Genomic DNA, 20,509 nt, shown 5'->3' with positions numbered 1-20,509 from the left:
TTGACCACTGCAACTCACAAGTGAAACTGAATAGTAAAGGAGTTCTGAGCAGGAAAATAACCATGCAGTAGATATTACTTGTTACTTGTGGTATATAATTTTAAGATCCTCCTATAGGATCTTGTTATTTTAAGCATGCAAAAGAACACCATGATGACAAGCATGAACTAATGTTTAGTTTTAATTATTTAGTAAAAAAAAAACCTTACCGGTGCATTTTTTGTAGGAAACATGTTGAGGTATTGCTTCACTATGGTCTTCAGTACCACATTTTTAAAAGAGACAGAAAGGAAAACACAATAAAGAAAATAAGAATTGTGACATTTGGCTGTTACAACATAAAGTAAGACTGTTTTAAGTGTTTTATGATCACCATATATTTATTTTACTGTTTTATTATTCATTTACATTTAACTGCCACATGTACTAAGCCAAGTATAGGAGGTAGCTGGAACCCTGTGGGCAAGAAACAAATACATTTCTCCATCTCTTCTTGTATGTTTAGCAGATTAAACTGAAATAAGCAGATAAGTACCATGCCACCCACTTAATGCCCATGTACCTGCTTACCTGATGTGTTGCAGTTACTACTTACACAAATACAGACATTACAATAAACAGAATAAATGCAGTATTGTAAATATATTTTGCATAACTTAAAGATTGTCCCCAGGATTCAATAAACTCCATGTAGGAATAGTGTTATTCCTACACGGAGTGAATGGTCTTCTCTTCCACATAGCCTTCTCAGCAGCTCACCATTCATATTAATGAAGGAGTGCTACTGAGAACTGATCTACGGACATGAACACTGAATGAGTGCAGGGAGTGTGTTGTAGTAGTGTATGCAGATCCAACATGCCCCCTGCACTTTCAAAGTGCCATACGGCACTTTTAAAATGCTTTCACTGTCCACAGAACCTGAAAGCAACTAATAAAACAGTAAAACAGTGTGTGCGGACACTGAAAGAGTTAGTAGGACTTGAAATAAATGCAGGGGTGTGTGACAGGTACTGTCACACACACCCTGCATTGTGAAAGTGCCATACGACACTTTACAATGCTTTCAGTGTCCATGGACACTGAAAGCTGGAGTGTGAATGGGAAGCAATGCAGGGGGTGTACGTACGACACTTTATAGTAGAAGTGTGTCCCAGACACACAGCCATACCTGTAAACATCTTATTGCCCAAACCCTGGACAAACGGCAACCAAATGGGGGACAAAGGTCCAAAAATAGGGACATATTTGAAGTACAGCTCTCATAAACTTAGAAAGTTGATACAGGAACATAGTTTGCATTAAGAAAGTTGATACAGGAACAGAGTTTGAATTAACATACATTTACTGAGGGATTAGAACTCTGAAACTCAAATAAATGTAATTATTTAGTGACTTCACTGCTGACAGCATACCACTGATTTACATAAAACTACAAATGTTATGAGGAACCAAACAAAAATATGAGCCAATCATCTGGACAGACTGTGATAATCTGGGCAGTTGAGAAGTATGTACATACATCTACCTCATCCACAAAGAAATCTGGATAAAGCCATAAAATGAACTATAGGGCAAATCTAAAATATATTGCACATACAGACTTGGAAAGTTGATAGAATGACAGTGCATTAGCAAATAGGCATCAGCATTAGTATTAATATATGTAATTAAAGTGGTTGCATTATTTTTCCCATAAGTGAAGTTTAAGCATAGCTGAGTGGGTTTGTGCATCATGGTGCATTGCTCAGCATTGCTCAAACATCTCATAGGAGCTAAATGCAAATGTATAGCTTAAATTCTCAGCAGAGAGATAGCATAGTGGTTAGAGTTCTGGCTTTGCATGCAGCCATTCACAGTTCAAGTACCAAGGCAGGGCCTTCATTTTTACATGGGAAAGCATTGTTATTTTTTTTTTTTTAATTTTTAAATGATGTAGTAATTGATATTTGTTAACAATGGTAGTGTAATTGGTCCATAATTGAATAGACTTCTAAGCCATAATTGAAGTGTCAGTGGATATATGCTGTGAAACCCCCATGTAAACACAAGTGTCCCATACAGTACAGTCACACCCCAAGGTAATGTCATGTAAGCACATAGAGGGAAGTCATGTAAAGTAAAATATATACATGTAATAATGAGTCAGTAATGAGTAATTAATGTCCAATTCAAACTGTTTTTGACCTGAAAACTGAGCAATGCTTAGCAGAGCTCAGCTCTGCTCATCCAATTTCAGCATTGCTTAGAAGTCTATTCTAAGCAGTATTCAGCCCAGCTGAGCAGATTTGTGCACCGCTAAGCACTGCTCAGCATCTACCCCTTTAAGCACTGCTCAACTCAGCTTAGCGGGTTTGTGCACTGCTGAGCTGTGCTCATCATTTTCAAAATGATCCAATGATGGCAAAGGGAGGGAATATGGCCTTATTTAAACCACATAGATGGGAATACACCCAGAACCTGTTGTAGTTTGATCTCTGCAAAAACTATGTCTGGCATTGGAGAGGGAGAGTGCTTTCGGGCATAGTGCTGGGGCATCTTGGAGTCCAGGGTCATGGCTGGGCTCCTTTTTAAAGATAGGGTTGCCAACTTTTCATGTCAAAAATTCTGGACATGTGCATGAAAGTAAAATATGTTTAATTTTTTGTACCCCCTCCCTTCCTCCACACAGTAATTCTAGTGTTCCATTACTTTGTATATCTCCATTTCTTCCCAGTTGCCATAAACACTGTTCAAAACTCTCAGTGTACATACTGTTTTCTGCTTTATTTCTACAATCATTACATATATTTAGATTTAATTTAAAACTTTTATTTCAAATTTTATAGTACAAACACTGGTAGACATTTGCTAAACAAAGCAATAAAGGTCTCACAATGAAAACAGACTTAGCATTAAATCTGCCTTTGAAACTCACATTCAAAGAAAATGTATCTGGCCAGTGCTTGATTAACTTTACCTTTGGGCTGTTTTCAATGCAAAAGTTCTTTGGTTCACCTTCCTGATTGTATTAAATTATAATATGTAATAATTAAATTAATAATGTAATAATTAAAATGGCACTGCGTCGACTTTACTATATTCGAACACGAAAGTTCGAAAATAGTAATGTTGACTTCAAAAAAACAATCTAGGACTGTGTTTTAACATGGGTCGAGGTAGGGGAGATGTTTGTAGTTCAGAATAATACTGAACACCTACCTCAACCCATGTTAAAACCATTCGTAGATTGTTTTTTTGAAGTCAACATTACTATTTTCAAACTTCCGTGTTCGACTATAGTAAAGTCGATGTAGTGCCGTTCGACATTTTAATAGTAAACCAATTAAATTATATTCCCTGTATAGTACAGGACCACTTGTTATACTGCGTTTTAAGTTTGTAGTTTAAAACATTTCTTCAGTAAGCAATGCAACAAAACATATGAACCAACAAGGACAAAAGTGCCCAGTTCAGTACAGTTCAACCATAAAAGGCCACTCAAACTTCTGTCATTACAATCCACCAATATCGGTCAATATGCACAATCTCTGAAGAAGTAAAAGTCATATGAATAAATCCAATTAAATCTGTAACAAATGAAAAGGTTGCAGCTAGCAAACAACTTTATATTTCAGTGTTTCATTTACAAATTCGGTGCCTGCTGCCCTTGAAGAATACTTTGCCTATGTTACATAAAAAATGATAAGCTGGTAATTTTGCAATAGGGAATGGATGGCAAACAGTAAACAGATTCAGAGTTACTAACATGAGATTCCTCAAACAGTTATGGTATTATCTTTCAAGACTGTTTTCTATAGTGGTATGTTGCATAACATTTGTGCAGAATCTCTAATGATTACAGAACTAATCTGGAGCAGCAGATAATTATGAGAAGGTGCCTTACAATAGTGCCATCCTGTCGCTTGCTCTGCTTCCAGATTGGGTTTCTAGCTTGAAGTGCATTCTCTGCTTAGTAAACATGTGTAAATGGCTCCAAGCTGCACCCTCACATCTGTCCTGACCTTACATATTCTTAAAACAGGCAACAGAAGTGGTAGAGGTTCTAGTATAATACGTTTTGGCAGAATCCTATAGTATTTTAATTCAATGTGTTAACAATTCAGGCTAAGTTTGTTTGGTCACAGATCAGCCTTGTCTTGTAAAAAGACAAATAATCTGAACATTTTTTATAGTTTTTGTTTTCTCTACAGGATACTTGAGCTGAGTACATCCAGAGTATGTAGTATTTTGTTTTATTTGCTTTCAAATTTAAAGAGGTTACACTGGTAGCAGAACACAATTAATCAGTGAAACAAAAGATATTATGTTGGGTGCAATGAACAGGGGCTACACACTTTAATATCTGCACCTTATATGCCAATATTTGAACACACAATGGAACCAAAATTCTAGGATTTGATTCCCACTATTGGTGCCTATTAAAGCAGAAATTACAGTTGACCTTCAGAGTATATGGTAAATGTGTATTTCTGCCTTTGGTAATAGTCAGCACCCACTACAGCCAGGTAAGCTCTACAATACCCCCCACACACACAAACACACACACATTTCTCACAATGGGTGGTAAATGGTGACTTTCCAAAACCATGTCCTTCCTTCCTAGTCTTCAAGATGCCAGGTAATCAAAACTAACAAAACAGCAAAACAAAAGCACACCTTAATGTTTACCTTTAAAATACACCAGTTTTAAATATTTCAATTGTAGCAATGAGCAATTGTCATAGTAAGGAAAGAGACTGCACAGTTAGGAACACTGATAAAATGTATAAACCCTTAAGCTAATAAATAGAGCATCAACCACATAAATTTAAATCAGACTAATAACATTCTTTACTTAAAATAAATAAGTTTAAGCATTTTATTTTCAAGTAAGTATGCAGTCAGTAAAAGGCATACACAAAAACTGAAAAAAAAAACATTTAAATAGCAGAATACTATCAGAAAAAAAGTCCAGCATCTAGACTAGAAACCACATGTTTCTAGCTAAATAATTAGTGTGCCCTCACTTCCTCTAGCTGTTAAATCCAAATGGAATTTCTGAGTCCTTACTGGCAGCATAACTGACTCCACAGGTATCATTAGCAAGCAAAGCAAAACTCCTGTAGCTCCTCTACTTCTAGACAAAGTTATGCCACAAGAAAAGAAAAAAAAAACAGTTTTCAGGAAGGAAACTTTAAATGATTAGTCGGTTCCCTGGCAGGCCGCATCAATACTTGTTTCATTTTATTTAAACCCTAGGAATGCTAAACCTCTTAGAAATTATTTTGCAGTTTCTTCTGCAGAAATGCATGGAAACACTGATACACAATCAGAAACCAAACCATTGAAAGGCACATTTTGACTATTGAATAAAACAAGACCGTCACTTACATGTCCATTCGTGGTCTGTCCACTGCACTGTTGAGATGTCTTCAAAAATTCAAATTCCGCACGTGGAAGGTAAAGACATAAACAATCGGTCGTACAGATGCAGGAGACTGTTTTTGTCTTCTGTGTCTGTGTGTGACCGAATGCAAAGGGTGTTCTTAAAGAAGAACACCCTTAGAAAAAGTACTATTTTAATTAAAAGAAAATTAAATATCCAGTATTTTTTCAGGACAATATGCTGTCCAGTTCATTTTTCGGACAGCTTCCCTTAATTCCAGACAGTCTGGAAGGATTCTGGATGGTTGGCAACCCTAGTTAAAGACCTTGACCATAGACTGCTACAGGGCCAGTACCAGGGTTCACAGTACAAAGTGGAGACCTGGGACCATCTGGCACCTGATCTCACCAGTGTTACTGGAATCCCCTGAACTGGTGAGCAGGTATGACATCATTATGCCAACAAAAAGCATAGAAAGGGGGTTCTCTTGGCCTAGTGGATCCAAGAAGTTCGGTACTAGAATGGCCCAGTAGTATGTAAGTATCTCATCCATAGCTGTACCAAATTCTAGCCTGAATATATAATAAACAGGTATGCATAATGTTTGTTTTCTTTCCCTACAGCTGCAGCAGAGAGGGCTAGCAATGTGGAGGCCCATGTGGACAGACTGTCGAGGCTGCACCAACAGGCTGGTGAGTACAGATCTATCTTGCAGTATATAGTGCAAAAAATAAGAAGGAGTACCTTGTTTACTGCCAGTAGGTATAGTGTGTTCTGTGTCTACTGAATAAATAAAGTTTGTCAGACTAATATTGATCTACAGGATATGCAGTTATAAAGCACAGTGTCATGTTATTCAAAGATTTATACCACAAACTGTTGTATTTGCTCTGGTATGTTGTTGTAGAAATAGAATGTGTACAGGCTCTTCACAGCAAATATGGCTTTGACGGCATGCATTAACTGAGGTTGTTCTGAGAACCAGCTGTTATACAAAACTGTAGATTGTGGAGCTGTAAAACAAGATATAAATGAAATATGAAATATGTCCTGCATTAAGATCTGAACCCTGAATAGTAATGTATTATAGTGTGTCCCCTGCAGCATTGCCTTGTGTTAACCTTTGCTTTCCAGATTGTAGTATCTCAAAGGATGAATCACAATCCCAGCAATACCTCCAAAGATCCTCACCACCAAAGCAGAGAAGCAGAAAAACGTCAGGAACACAAAGATGAGGACCACCACGATTATGCAGCCAAACGTAAAAACTTCTTTATTTGTTACAGAACAAGAGAGATGAGCCGCATTACACAAAAATGCAGCTTCTTCAGATCTATTTACTTGTGTCTATAGCAGAGCTTATATAGTGCTGCTCATTAATTTAATTGCTATCCTCATTAAATGATTAATCAATCATCATTTTAATTAACATTTCAATTGCTGCTCTAACACAAAAAGACAGTGCTTAGGATAGTAGCTGTTACTGAAGTTAGACTAGCAAAGTAAGGCACTGAACACAGAATGCTTCAACATTTCTAAATGAAAAGACAAATCATATGTATCCATGAAGGCTCACTCTAAATAAACATATATTTACCATACATCTTAAAACAATTCATATTAATACGACACTATGTAAAAACATATATTATTTAAAAAACTCATAAAATATGTAGATACCACTCTAAAAGTGTGTAGTAAATATATAAAAGAAGTATATATGTATGTATAAATAGTTAATTGAACGAAGGAAACATACATATATAACAACTTTACTCATAGCAGTATAAATTCTTCTCATATATAGTATTGATATTAAATACCAAGGACAAGAGAAAATCAGCTGCTATTTACATATTATATATCATGAGCTGTGTATGTTTTTTTCATTATAAAGCGCTCTTATGTGGTTAAAGGGTATAAATCATAGTGGAATCATATAAAATATGTAAACAACTAAGTACTATGTTTATGTGCGACCCTAGTAACAACTTCCTTTACAATAGCATATTTTCTGAAATCTGCATAGTGGCATGAAACACATATAGTTAAACTGACCAGAAAGTCCATATTATAATGAAAAAATTATTATATATTGCTCGTCATTATCCGTATGTAAGACAAGAGCATAGATAGAAACCTAAAAGGGCATTAACAAAGCTAGTATCACTGAGTCTGTGATTGTAGATGCTCTAGATATTTGTCCCTCTCATTCCTACAAAGTACAACTAATAAAAGTTATTATATTTATTGTATTACTATCTAGAGCTAACATATAGAATGTGCATGTGAAATCTATAAAATATTGTAATAAAGATATGTCCAGGAACATTCTATGTTTCAGATAGACTTGAATTAAAAATGTATATAATATAATAGCATAAAATCTAATTAAAAACTAACATTAAATATTTCATAATTATATATAATAATAAAAAATAGTATAAATATCAGTCAACAAAGTACCATAAAAAATCAGATGAAGGTCTATATTTAATCTAAATTTAATAATCATAGAAATGGAGTATATTATAATATTATATTTTAAATCATATCTATGTAACTAGGACCCCATTGGATATAAGTATATTAGCCATATGTATAAATATACATGTTTATTCAAAAAAGTTCTTTATTGTAACTAGGAACTAAACTTATTAATAGATATATATATACTGTGACTTTAGAGTCTCATATGTATGTGAAGAGACATATTTTATTTCAAATTTCTTTTTTTAAGGGCTGACCTCACACTAATATATTGATTTAAACCTGGAGTGTAATGTGCTTTAAACTTCAGGATCCATTGCAGCTCTATGCTTTCCAGCTCATTGAAAGCATCTCCTTTCCTATTGCTTGGGCTTACTAGTTGAAGTGTTCTAAATCTAAACTCATGTCCTGGATTATTCATTATGTGTTTAGTTAGGGCATTCTTCAGATCTTTTCTCTTAATATCATAAGTATGATTGTATATGCGTTCCTTAAGAGATCTAGTTGTCATCCCAATATAGAACGCATTGCAAAATAAACAATTAGCTAGATATATCAAGTAAGCACTATTGCAATCTGATCTAAAATTGGGTCTGAAGATATTATTAAGATGTGGATGAGTGAACACTATATCTTCTGAAATGTACCTACACATATTACACTTTTTACATGGATAGGTACCTGTCTCAATTGTGCTGGTCAAGTCCCCTATTATATTTTTCTGTATCTTGTCATGTATTTTCTCTATCTCTAAATTTTGTTTTTCTAAACATAACAATCTTTTAAGATTCTTACTATTGGTGTATAAAAAGCGTGGTTTAGTTCCTACTACTGCCTGGTAAGCTCAAGCAATAGGAAAGGAGATGCTTTCAATGAGCTGGAAAGCATAGAGCTGCAATGGATCCTGAAGTTTAAAGCACATTACACTCCAGGTTTAAATCAATATATTAGTGTGAGGTCAGCCCTTAAAAGAAGTTTGAAATAAAATATGCCTCTTCACATACATATGAGACTCTAAAGTCACAGTATATATATATTTATTAATAAGTTTTAGTTCCTAGTTACAATAAAGAACTTTTTTGAATAAACATGTATATTATACATATGGCTAATATACTTATATCCAATGGGGTCCTAGTTACATAGATATGATTTAAAATATAATATTATAATATACTCCATTTCTATGATTATTAAATTTAGATTAAATATAGACCTTCATCTGATTTTTTATGGTACTTTGTTGACTGATATTTATACTATTTTTTATTATTATATATAATTATGAAATATTTAATGTTAGTTTTTAATTAGATTTTATGCTATTATATTATATACATTTTTAATTCAAGTCTATCTGAAACATAGAATGTTCCTGGACATATCTTTATTACAATATTTTATAGATTTCACATGCACATTCTATATGTTAGCTCTAGATAGTAATACAATAAATATAATAACTTTTATTAGTTGTACTTTGTAGGAATGAGAGGGACAAATATCTAGAGCATCTACAATCACAGACTCAGTGATACTAGCTTTGTTAATGCCCTTTTAGGTTTCTATCTATGCTCTTGTCTTACATACGGATAATGACGAGCAATATATAATAATTTTTTCATTATAATATGGACTTTCTGGTCAGTTTAACTATATGTGTTTCATGCCACTATGCAGATTTCAGAAAATATGCTATTGTAAAGGAAGTTGTTACTAGGGTCGCACATAAACATAGTACTTAGTTGTTTACATATTTTATATGATTCCACTATGATTTATACCCTTTAACCACATAAGAGCGCTTTATAATGAAAAAAACATACACAGCTCATATATATAATATGTAATAATAGCTGATTTTCTCTTGTCCTTGGTATTTAATATCAATACTATATATGAGAAGAATTTATACTGCTATGAGTAAAGTTGTTATATATGTATGTTTCCTTCGTTCAATTAACTATTTATACATACATATATACTTCTTTTAGATATTTACACACTTTTAGAGTGGTATCTACATATTTTATGAGTTTTTAAATAATATATGTTTTACATAGTATGTAAGTATCTCATCCATAGCTGTACCAAATTCTAGCCTGAGTATATGATAAACAGGTATGCATGTTTGTTTTCTTTCCCTACAGCTGCAGCAGAGACAGCTAGCAATGTGGAGGCCCATGTGGACAGACTGTCGAGGCTGCACCGACAGGCTGGTGAGTACAGATCTATCTTGCAGTATATAGTGCAAAAAATAAGAAGGAGTACCTTGTTTACTGCCAGTAGGTATAGTGTGTTCTGTGTCTACTGAATAAATAAAGTTTGTCAGACTAATATTGATCTACAGGCTATGCAGTTATAAAGCACAGTGTCATGTTATTCAAAGATTTATACCACAAACTGTTGTATTTGCTCTGGTATGTTGTTGTAGAAATAGAATGTGTACAGGCTCTTCACAGCAAATATGGCTTTGACGGCATGCATTAACTGAGGTTGTTCTGAGAACCAGCTGTTATACAAAACTAGATTGTGGAGCTGTAAAACAAGATATAAATGAAATATGAAATATGTCCTGCATTGTTCTGTAACAAATAGTAATGTATTATAGTGTGTCTGCAGCATTGCCTTGTGTTCATCTTTGTGTTCCTGGAGTATCTCAAAGGAGTGATACACGGTACACTATCTGTCATGCATGAATCTCAGGATTACAAGGTCAGACTGTCTAACCAAGGGAGTATTAGTCAGGAAATCAGTTCCCCAGTAGCTCAGTATGATGAGAAATAGCTCTGTTGTTCATTTTTGCACACTCAAACATGGTTTGAATCCAGGGAGTAGTACTAAGATGTGTGCATATTTACACTCAATAAATCTTGAATATTTCTAGAAACATTCAGGTAGTGTTAACAGATATTTTCTCCACAGGTCTTACAGGCAAAGAAATGTGTGTAGTAGCTTTAGGAAGGGTATACTAATACACCATGTACAACTGTTCCACTGTCCAACCCCATGCCTGCTAATGACAGCAGGATAGGTACATACACTATGCACTCTTCCCGATACATGTATCTCAAGTGTCACGCTGTCATGGCTAGTGGTCACTGCTGCCAATAACTTTGGACATAGATAGGAATCCAGGTGAAATATGCCAGTAGCACAGTCACACATCAGTGCAGGGTACCTCTTCTTTGTCATATATGTAGCTCTGACATGTAGGAGTCCCCTCTAGTCATGTATCCAGAGTTGTCACAGTTTGCCCCATACCATTCCAGGTTGACAGTTTAACAGGCATTTATGTGCTACAGAAGCTATGGGCCATAGGTAGAAGTAAAGTGAGGGCAGACCTGTAGAGTACTGAGCAGTACTGTTGTGAAAAATAGAAGCTTATACAGTTGTAAATGGACTTTTTTCTCTCCACCCACCCCTTATCTGCATCATTAATTATTATTCATATACTACGGGTATGTTCTTCTAAAAACCTAATGTTGGGACTTGCGATCTATTATTGTTCATATATTTAATTGGTTGCATATTAACATACCTTATTCAGATACCATTGTTGGTGTCCTGTTGCCATCAATGTAACTGGCATGCTGTTACAATGCTTACTGTTGTTCCATTTATGCATGTGTTCTGTTTGCTATGCAACTGTTTCAAATCTATTGTTTTGGGTTAATTTTAACACCCATGCATGCTGTTATAACTAATTTTGACATGTTGTGTTCATGACTAACCAATAAATGTTAGAAAACCTCAACACCATAGCACATTCGGGAAGGCAGATCCAAGCAGATACACCTGTCCCACCTCATCTGGCCATGGCAATGGGCCCCAGCATGTCTGGGACCCAACCTGGAACTTCCTTCTCCATTGGTCCTGCAACACCTTCGGATGGAACTGCCTCAAGAGGCAGGGCCTGCCCCCCCTCAGATGCAGGCACAGAGAGGAGCCCATCACCTGCCGCAAGTTCCAGGGTATGGTGTGCAGTGTCATCTGCTCAGAGTTGGTTGGACAGCTGAAACAGATGGAGGGCCACTTGGCACACCTCGAGGGGCAAGCTGCCCCTGTTGTCCAGCCCCCAACACAGCCACCTTCAAGGCCGTGAAGGTGCAGTAGTGACTGTCCATGGGTGGAGACCTCAGTCACACTGTTTCCATCTCAGGGCACATGGGCTTCCGATTGCTAACCACCCTCCATGTCCAAGATGTTTACCTCTCTTATTTGTCGTACACTGCCCCTGTCTGCTGTCTTGTCTGTCTTGTCTGTCTGCAAAAGCAACCGGTCCTACCCAACCTACCTCCTCAAACATACCTACAACCTTTCTCTGACAACCCAATCTTACCTTAAAAAAAGGGGTCTATATTATAACATCTAAGTTCAAAAACTTTGAATGTTCTAATATCGAACCCTTTAGTGCAAAAGCTGAGAATAGAGAAGCCTCGGAAGATCGAAATTTTACCTAGGGTAAGATGTCGGTGGTCCGTGGCTTCGCTATTTACAGCAGTGTGGTGCGATGGTTACAGACTGGGTTAAGGTAAGTGAGCAAACAGACTGTGTTAAAGTGAGTGTGCGGTAGTTAGGGACTTTAGGGTTAGGGCACGGATGAGGTGAATTTGCGGTAGTGACAGACTTTAGGGTTAGGGGTGGGTTAAGAGAGTTAGGGTGCAGGTCAGGTAAATGTGCAATTGTGAGGATGTGAGGGTTAGGGTGGGGTAGGTGAGTTACAGTTAGGGAGTGGGTAAGGTGAGTGTGTGATAGTTAGGGACCTTAGGGTTAGGGTTGGGTTAAGGTAAGTGGGTAGCTAGTGGTGTATGTCTGGTTTAGTGTAGGGTTTCGTGAAGTGTATGTGTGTGGATTATTTATTTTGGTGTGCTTGAGTTGTGTGTATGTTTGTCGGAACAGCGAATTTTTTCCCTGGGGAAGAAATTCGCTATTCTAACTGTTCGGTTTTCTGGTGTTTTGATTAAATGAGGTCGATATTATAACATTCAATGTTTTTAGACTTCGGTGTTATAATATAGAACCAAAAAAGGGGGGGCATCTGTCCCCACAGAAAAAATCACGCTCCATACATAGCTCTCCATTTCATCCCTACATACATTGATGTAAATCTATTCACCCTTGAATTACTCAAGCAATGTATGTTGCCCATACACCTCCCTGTGTGGTGTGAGGCTCTAAATTCCAACTTGTCCACATCATTCACAGCTGTTGCTGCAGAAGAAATGGAGAGTTCTGGTCCTTTCCTACACCCATTCTGCACATCCCTAGCTGGTTTTCCTAATGTTTTTCCCCCTGCTTGCCCCCATTTCACCATTTTCCTATCACCCATTTTTCTTTTCTTTTTTTGAAATTAGGATGGGTTTAAGTGGGAATAGGCGCCACTAAGCAAAGCTATGGGGACGTAAGCATCTCTTAGCATCACTTAGCTTCATGCAAAGCTGAGCAAACCCACTTACAACTGCTTAAAACTGCTTTAATCACTGTGTCTCAATCAGTCCTTGTTCTGCACAGCAACAAAATAATTTGCTCTGCCAAGTCTCAAACACAGGACCCTGGGCATGACAATCACAACAACGTACCACTGCACCATCTGCGCTGTGGGAATTTGTGGGAATGTTTTTACAAACATATCATTCATTACAGCCATTTAACATAAGTGGAAAATACACATCCCTGGCAAGTCTCAAACAAAGGACCCTGTGTACTCTAGTCACAGAAACTACTACTCCACATGAGCTGCAAGAATTAGCAATGCCTCAGTATATATATATATATATATATATATATATATATATATATATATACACACACACACACACACACACACACACACACACACACACACACACACACACACACACACACACACAGACACACACACAAAGCCTGACAAAGTTTATAAGCTTAGAAAGTTGCTACAGTATCACAGTTTGCTTTAACATATATTCTCCGATAGAATTCAAGTCTGGAAGACAAATGATTGTCATTATTTACTGACTTCAATGCTCATATCATACCAGTGATTTGTCAGACACCCACACATCTGGACAGTCTATGTAAATCTGGACAGGGGAGTGGTATGAGTGCAGTCATGTAACAGAAGAGAAAAAATGCAGAGAGCTGCCAACCATTTCACCCAGTACCTTCTGAACTACAGTCAGACCAACACAACACTACACCAAATCAGCTCTGGGGAATTGCTCATGCATTTGCAAATGTATCATACACCACAGGGATGTAACTGTAGAGAAAAACAGACATCAGTGAGAAATTGTCTATCCACATCCATTTGTACCACAGTCACAGCAAGATACCAGTAAGCCAACTGACCTCTACAGTATAACATCTGTTTGAACTAACATATCCTGATTGCAGTCACACACTACTCCTAAATATACTGCCCCAAGTCACAGTGTACTTGGAATCCTGAGGTGTTAAAGGACATGTCTCACTCTGCCCTTATATACATATAAAGCTGATAGACCACCAGCAACTGTAGCAGCATGCACAGTCAGATAGAAAATGATCTATGGCACTCACATCTGCCCCTCTCCCTACTCAGCCCAACAAACATTTGCATACTACACTGATACACAATCTTGACAGTCTGTTAACAATGGTCAGACATACCTAACTCTGAACTGTACAGATTTCCATAGAATGTCCAGGGTTTGGGACTATATTTATGGCCTCTTCCTCATAACATTTCTGGGATTCTGCTAAATCTCTGGGATAATATCAGGAATTAAGTCACTAAATAATGATATACCATACCTCTGAACTTCTTAGTGCAAGACATCTGGACAAAGCCTGACATACCTGGGGGACAGAGGGCCAGAAAAAGGGACATATTTTAAATAATAGTGTTATAAACTGAAAACGTTGCTGGAGTGACAGGGTTTGTTTTAACATAAAGTTTCTGGAGGATATGAAGTCTGAACCACAAATGGAGGTCATTATTTAGTGACTTCAATCCTCAGATTATCCTTCTGATTTGCCAAATTGTCTGAGGAACAGACCAAATATATAAGGCACACCTCTGGACATTCTGTGGAAATCTGTACAGTTGAGAAGTATGGCATATACATGTCAGTGTCGGACTTCAAATCACATAGAAAATGCATGTCCAGACAAACCCTGTTAATGTAGCAATTTTCTAACTGTATAACAGCAATACTTACAATCTATCCCTAAATCTGGAACTTTGGGCTTTCTCCACATTTCTCATTTTAAGAGGTATTTTTACCTACTCTCTGTGATACTGTAGCTCCCACACCTCCATAATGTCCTACTCACTTGCAAGGAAAAGAGATAAGGCCCACATGAAGTGCTTAATTATAGCACTGTGTTGCCATGCCATGCCATTGGCTAATGAAAATACAACACAGTTGTTCTGGATGCAATCAGCAAGTGGGAGACTCCAACTGGTGCACAGGCCATCACCTGCTCATGAGCATTACCTACAAAAAGCAAGCTGCTGTCTATGCAAAACAGGTCTGAACCTTTCTATGCAAAGTCAGACTCCAACTATGGAAAATTACAGTTTGCATTACTTTGAAACAGAAAACTCTGCAGCACTATAACAGTTATGTCAAACAATTAAGCATGTAATGGAATGCAGAAGGGGGATGCAATAATGGGAAATAGGATATTAAACAATATTTCTCAACAAGACTTGCTGGACTGACATGTTGCTGCCCATCACTTACGGCTGTCTCTACTGGCTCTGTCTGCAGTGACATAGAGCACAGCTCTGGCACCTGAGTCACCCCAGCAAAGGTCATCTCACATATAACTACTACTGGAGTGTCTGTTGTACAATATTGACTGTAACACTGCCAGGCCAGCTACCTGGGATGTTGTAAATGTCACTTTTGAATGCTACTATGATACATATGCTCATCTTACAAATGTAAGAGACCTATACAGGGCATGTGCATAGTAAACAACTGGTGCAGACGTGTGTTGAACTGTATGTTACATACTGAGCTCATACCTTTCAACTGTCTGGAGTTTTGCAGACTGACCACATGTTTGCCTCATATTTGTAGTCATTTTCTCATACAGTTGTGTTTTGTCTGGCAAAGCACTGACAAATCAGTAAAGACTGAAGTCATAACATAATAGGGTACATTTGGGTGTCAGATGTCATATCCTTCAGAGTATTCCTGTGACTGCAAAACTTAGTTTGCTATCAACTGTCTGTGTGTTACAGCAATATTTCTAAAGTGTCACTATTTTTGGACCTTTGCCCCCCCCCCCATTTATGTGTGCCTTTGTCCAGATGTCTAGCTCTAACAGGTTGAGAGATATGACTGAGCTGCAAGAGTGTAACACAGTGTCCCATACTGACCAAAAAAAGAAATGTATATCAAGTATTACCTGTGCACATGTAAATAGTAAGAGTAGTAGCTGGAAGCCTCAGACATACAGACATGAGTTGCAAAACATCATGTAAATATGCTGTACTTGTTTACAAATGTGTAATCTGAGTTTCAGTGCATCAAACAGACATAAATGTCTATAGCAACAGGTTGTTGTATTGCCTTGAAACAGAAATAATTACTAGTTTGATTATAACTGTTGTTGTCTTTCGGCTTTTCCCAGTTAGGGGTCGCCACAGTGGAACTCCGGTCCGCTAATGATTGGCAGTAGATTTTCATGAATGCCAAGGTGTCAGCTCGACGTTCAACCTTTAACGAAGGCACGCCCATTTACGCATGTCTTTCGAATGCCCACCCAACTGCGGGAAGGACATGCAGACTCTACACAGAAGGCACTCCCGCACTCCAGCCGAGAATCAAATGGGAGACCCTGTTGCTGTGAGGCAACAACACTACTGCTGCACCACCGTGGATGTCTAATAATAACTACTAGCTTGAAATTGGAAAAGTGTTTAACTGTGTCATGACTTTGTGTCCAAGCCTACACCAATCATCTATATGAGCACCTACATAGCTGTATGGACTCACCAATACCTGACTGTACAAAATCATCTCTCCCAAGGTAGATTAAACCTCTATGGTGGACAGCAGCAATACAGAAACCCCATAACAGGTGGAAATATTCTCTGTACAGGGCCAAAAAGGAGCAGGTGCCAAATTGGAAGCAATCTCACCTTTGTCGGAACAAGCAAATAAGGTCACAGGTGAATTACTCTAAGGCTAACTTTGAGTGCAAATTGGACACATCCTCCAAGGCCAATCACAAGGCCTTCCACGCATATGTCTGCAATCTCAGAGGCAACACCCAAATCTGCTCTGTACTGGTGGTGAATAACACCACATACACATATGCCAGAGATATAGCCAACCTGATGCAGACAGGTAAGTGAAAACCTAACTCCCTGTCCTTCCATCAGTAAAGGAGGACATGCACAGTACCTGCCCCTCCCCTCATCATCAGGGAGCAGACCCATAATTCCCTCTCAAGGGCAACAAACTGAAGTCTCCATGGGACCTAATAACATCCCTGGCTGCATCCTACATGAACTCAGTCATGAGCTCTCAGCTCCATTGCACACTGTAGTCAACCAAAGCTTGACCACCAGTGTTATCCCATCTGCACAGAAGACAACTGCTGTCAACCCTCTACATAAAGGTGGAGCATCCACTGACCCAGCCAATCATATGCACATCGGCCTACCTATCCTGATGGAAGGCATTATCAAGGATCTTATAAACAGGGACATCAGCAACCTCAAAATGCTTTAGCCAACACAGTTTGGTATTGTCAAAGGGAGATCAGGCTTCAGGAACCAGGAGGCCATAGCATCCCTGTACTCCTCCCTTATCAGACCCATTACCGAGTACAGTGGCTCATTTGGCATGTACCTTGCCAACCACATGCAGCAGTTGCAGAGACCATAGATGTTCCTGACCAAGAAAATCCAGAGTCTGCAACAGGCATCCTATACAGATAGGCTGAAAGCCCTGTCGCTCTACTCAGTGTCGTACAGACTGATAAAAGATGATGTTTTTTCTGGCTAACAAAGCCATTCCCAAACCAGCCTTGCTGGAGTGTATGCATATCCATAAGACAAACCCCAATCATGCAACCTGCACACAAGGCCCTCATATGGTCTGTGATATGAATAGTACTTGTTGGCGGGATAGATTTGTGTCTCAAACAATACACTATCTGTAAAATACACTCCCTCCTCATGTCTAACAGAGTACCTCTCTAGCCTTCTTTCAGAAGAAGCTGGATGACTGCATGGGAAACTCAAAAGACACCCCTGGGATCCCACCTGTGTCCCAGCTGGACATGGGAAACAGTTGTTGACTTTGAAGGGACATGGGCAAACATCCAGGCTAGGCTTATGAGGACATCTGGGCCAACAGCCTAGTATCATTCTACGAACCTATGCTCATAGTATGTTGCACTTTTCTTGTATATATTGCAGACTGTCCTGCAATGTTGTCATATATGAATCCCTGTGAGTCTGAACTGTTTAGTTACTGCCTTGATAGAGTATTATCTTGAGCCTTTATTAGTTATCATCACATATCATTACACCTTGTCATTGTGTCAGGTCTGTACAATACTAAGTCAGCTCTTAGAGTACTTGCATATGCACATGGTGACACTGTATAGCTCACTCCAATAACCTTGGTCTTGGTCACACTTACTATTTTGCTACTAGGCTCATCACAGAGTAAGATTTGTCACCTTTTGTTGAGGGCCTTACAATAGCTGTTACAGAGATGGACTGTGGCAGTCACAACTACCTTGAAGTATGGGCTGAAGGGCCCATAGGTAGCAAAGTCATGCCAGACTTTAGCAGGAGTGTGTGTGTGTGCGTGTGTGTGTGTGTGTGTGTGTGTGTGTGTGTGTGTGTGTGTGTGTGTGTGTGTGGGTGTGTGTGGGTGTGTGTGTGATTCAAAACTCAGTAAGCAAAGTGTGTGTGTCAGCTACATGGCCAGGGACCCAAAGCACTGGTTGGACAGAGAGGGTGACAGATGTTTTGGATTGACTGCTCTGCTGAAATGTTAACCTCATAGGTGTGCCAGTGTGGATTGCTATTGGCATTGTGGAGAGAGAGGGAGAAATGATCCCTATACTGACTGTAACCTCTGTGTGCTCTGAAGGGTGATTGTATTTTAATGTGTGTGTACATGTCATCCTGCCATTGTGTACATCTCTCACTGGTAGTAATGGCAAGTATTTAGGCTCCCTGATGATTGGGCCAGTGCAGGGACGTCACACTAACAGTACACACTGGTGGATACAGATGGCATATCACATCATGTGCCGTCATTGAGTCCCTCTCAGTCTCACAATGTCATACAGGGTTATTTCACAGATCGCCCAGGTTTCCTTGACCATTCCTGACATAGTCTGCCTAAGTGACTGTGTACTCCACACCTGCATGTGATTACCTTGTACCTATGGCTAGCATACCTGGTGATCCCTGCAGCAGGACAGTAAGTTATATGTAGTAGTAGAGGGTGGATGCTGGCACTGGGTCAGCAGCAGTGCATACATACTGAGCATATAATGTAAGGGAATAGATACAGTACCAGATACCCAGGTATCATCACTGTGACCCCAGGGGTCTGACATGCCATAGACACATTCCCCAAACTATGTGAACAAACATCATGTACTGTTCAACTGATGTGTGGAAATACACACTTGTCTGGCAGGGGAGTCTACATCTCTCAGGCACATGTACGCATTCCACAAACATCTGGGTGCTGAAGATATCAGACACCTATGAGGAGGTCACCCTACAACACATAAGCACTGATCTCAGTTATTGTGTAGCCCACATGTTCCTGGAATGTCCACATGCACCTGTAGAAGTACTCACCTATTCATGGTATGTAGGCTTGAATACATGGTACTGTAACACTGCCTATAGGGGACAACCAGTAGTCAATGGTACTGATGTGTGTGGACACATAACACAGTCTGTCACAGCAGACAGGCCACTAATGGTATTCCATGTACCATACCAGGGTACTAGGCTGTGGGCCATGAGCAGCCATATCCCTAGGCCACATGTTAGCCCATGTGTATGCAAGGCAGCAGCTGATGTCCCCATCCAACAGGGACACAGGTGGTATCCCAATGGTGTATGTGCCATTAACCATCCAGTTGACCATGTTACACCTGCAAAGGTGTAGGCACCTATTCTGCCTGATGTGGACAGGGTGCCCATTCCCTCGCAGGGTGAATGTGTGTGACACACATCCAAGCTGCCAACAAGGCCAGTCTAGGTTACTCACCAGGTGGACGCTGTTTATATGTGTGTGTGTGTGTGTGTGTGTGTGTGTGTGTGTGTGTGTGTGTGTGTGTGTGTGTGTGTGTGTGTGTGTGTGTGTGTGTGTGTGTGTGTGTGTGTGTGTGTGTGTGCATGGTAGAGTGGAACATGACCTGCACTCATGCAGCAGTCCCGGCAATGTGGAGTGTGTGATTGCCTGGCATACCAGAGTGAGGTAACTCTTGAGGGGTATGTATGACACCGGGGGGGAGGGTTGCCCTCATAGCCTATAGGTTTACAGTAGATGTCTGATGGGCTGGTATGCCCTAGTAGGGAACTTCTGTGATGTCTCCAGCTGCTGTATGTGCTGTCTGATGTGAATGATGAATGGAGGATTATGCATATCAGTGGTCCTCATTGGGGGAACATGAAACATCAGG

General features: G+C 38.9%; 1 protein-coding gene across 1 annotated transcript in view; it reads right to left on the bottom strand.

Moving 5' to 3' along the window:
- The window catches only part of LOC122790532, a 340,990-nt gene that overhangs the window by 163,693 nt on the left and 156,788 nt on the right, over positions 1-20,509 (bottom strand). The window contains exon 17 of the mRNA XM_044058080.1: positions 210-257. Coding sequence (XP_043914015.1) covers positions 210-257 — 48 coding nt within the window. The remainder of the gene's footprint in view (positions 1-209; positions 258-20,509) is intronic.

This window comes from Protopterus annectens, chromosome 16.part0 (assembly GCF_019279795.1).
Source record: "Protopterus annectens isolate FY-2018-M chromosome 16.part0, PAN1.0, whole genome shotgun sequence".
NCBI lineage: Eukaryota > Metazoa > Chordata > Ceratodontiformes > Protopteridae > Protopterus > Protopterus annectens.
The sequence above is the reverse complement of the archived record's forward strand: the minus strand, read 5'-3'. Positions and strand labels throughout refer to the sequence as shown.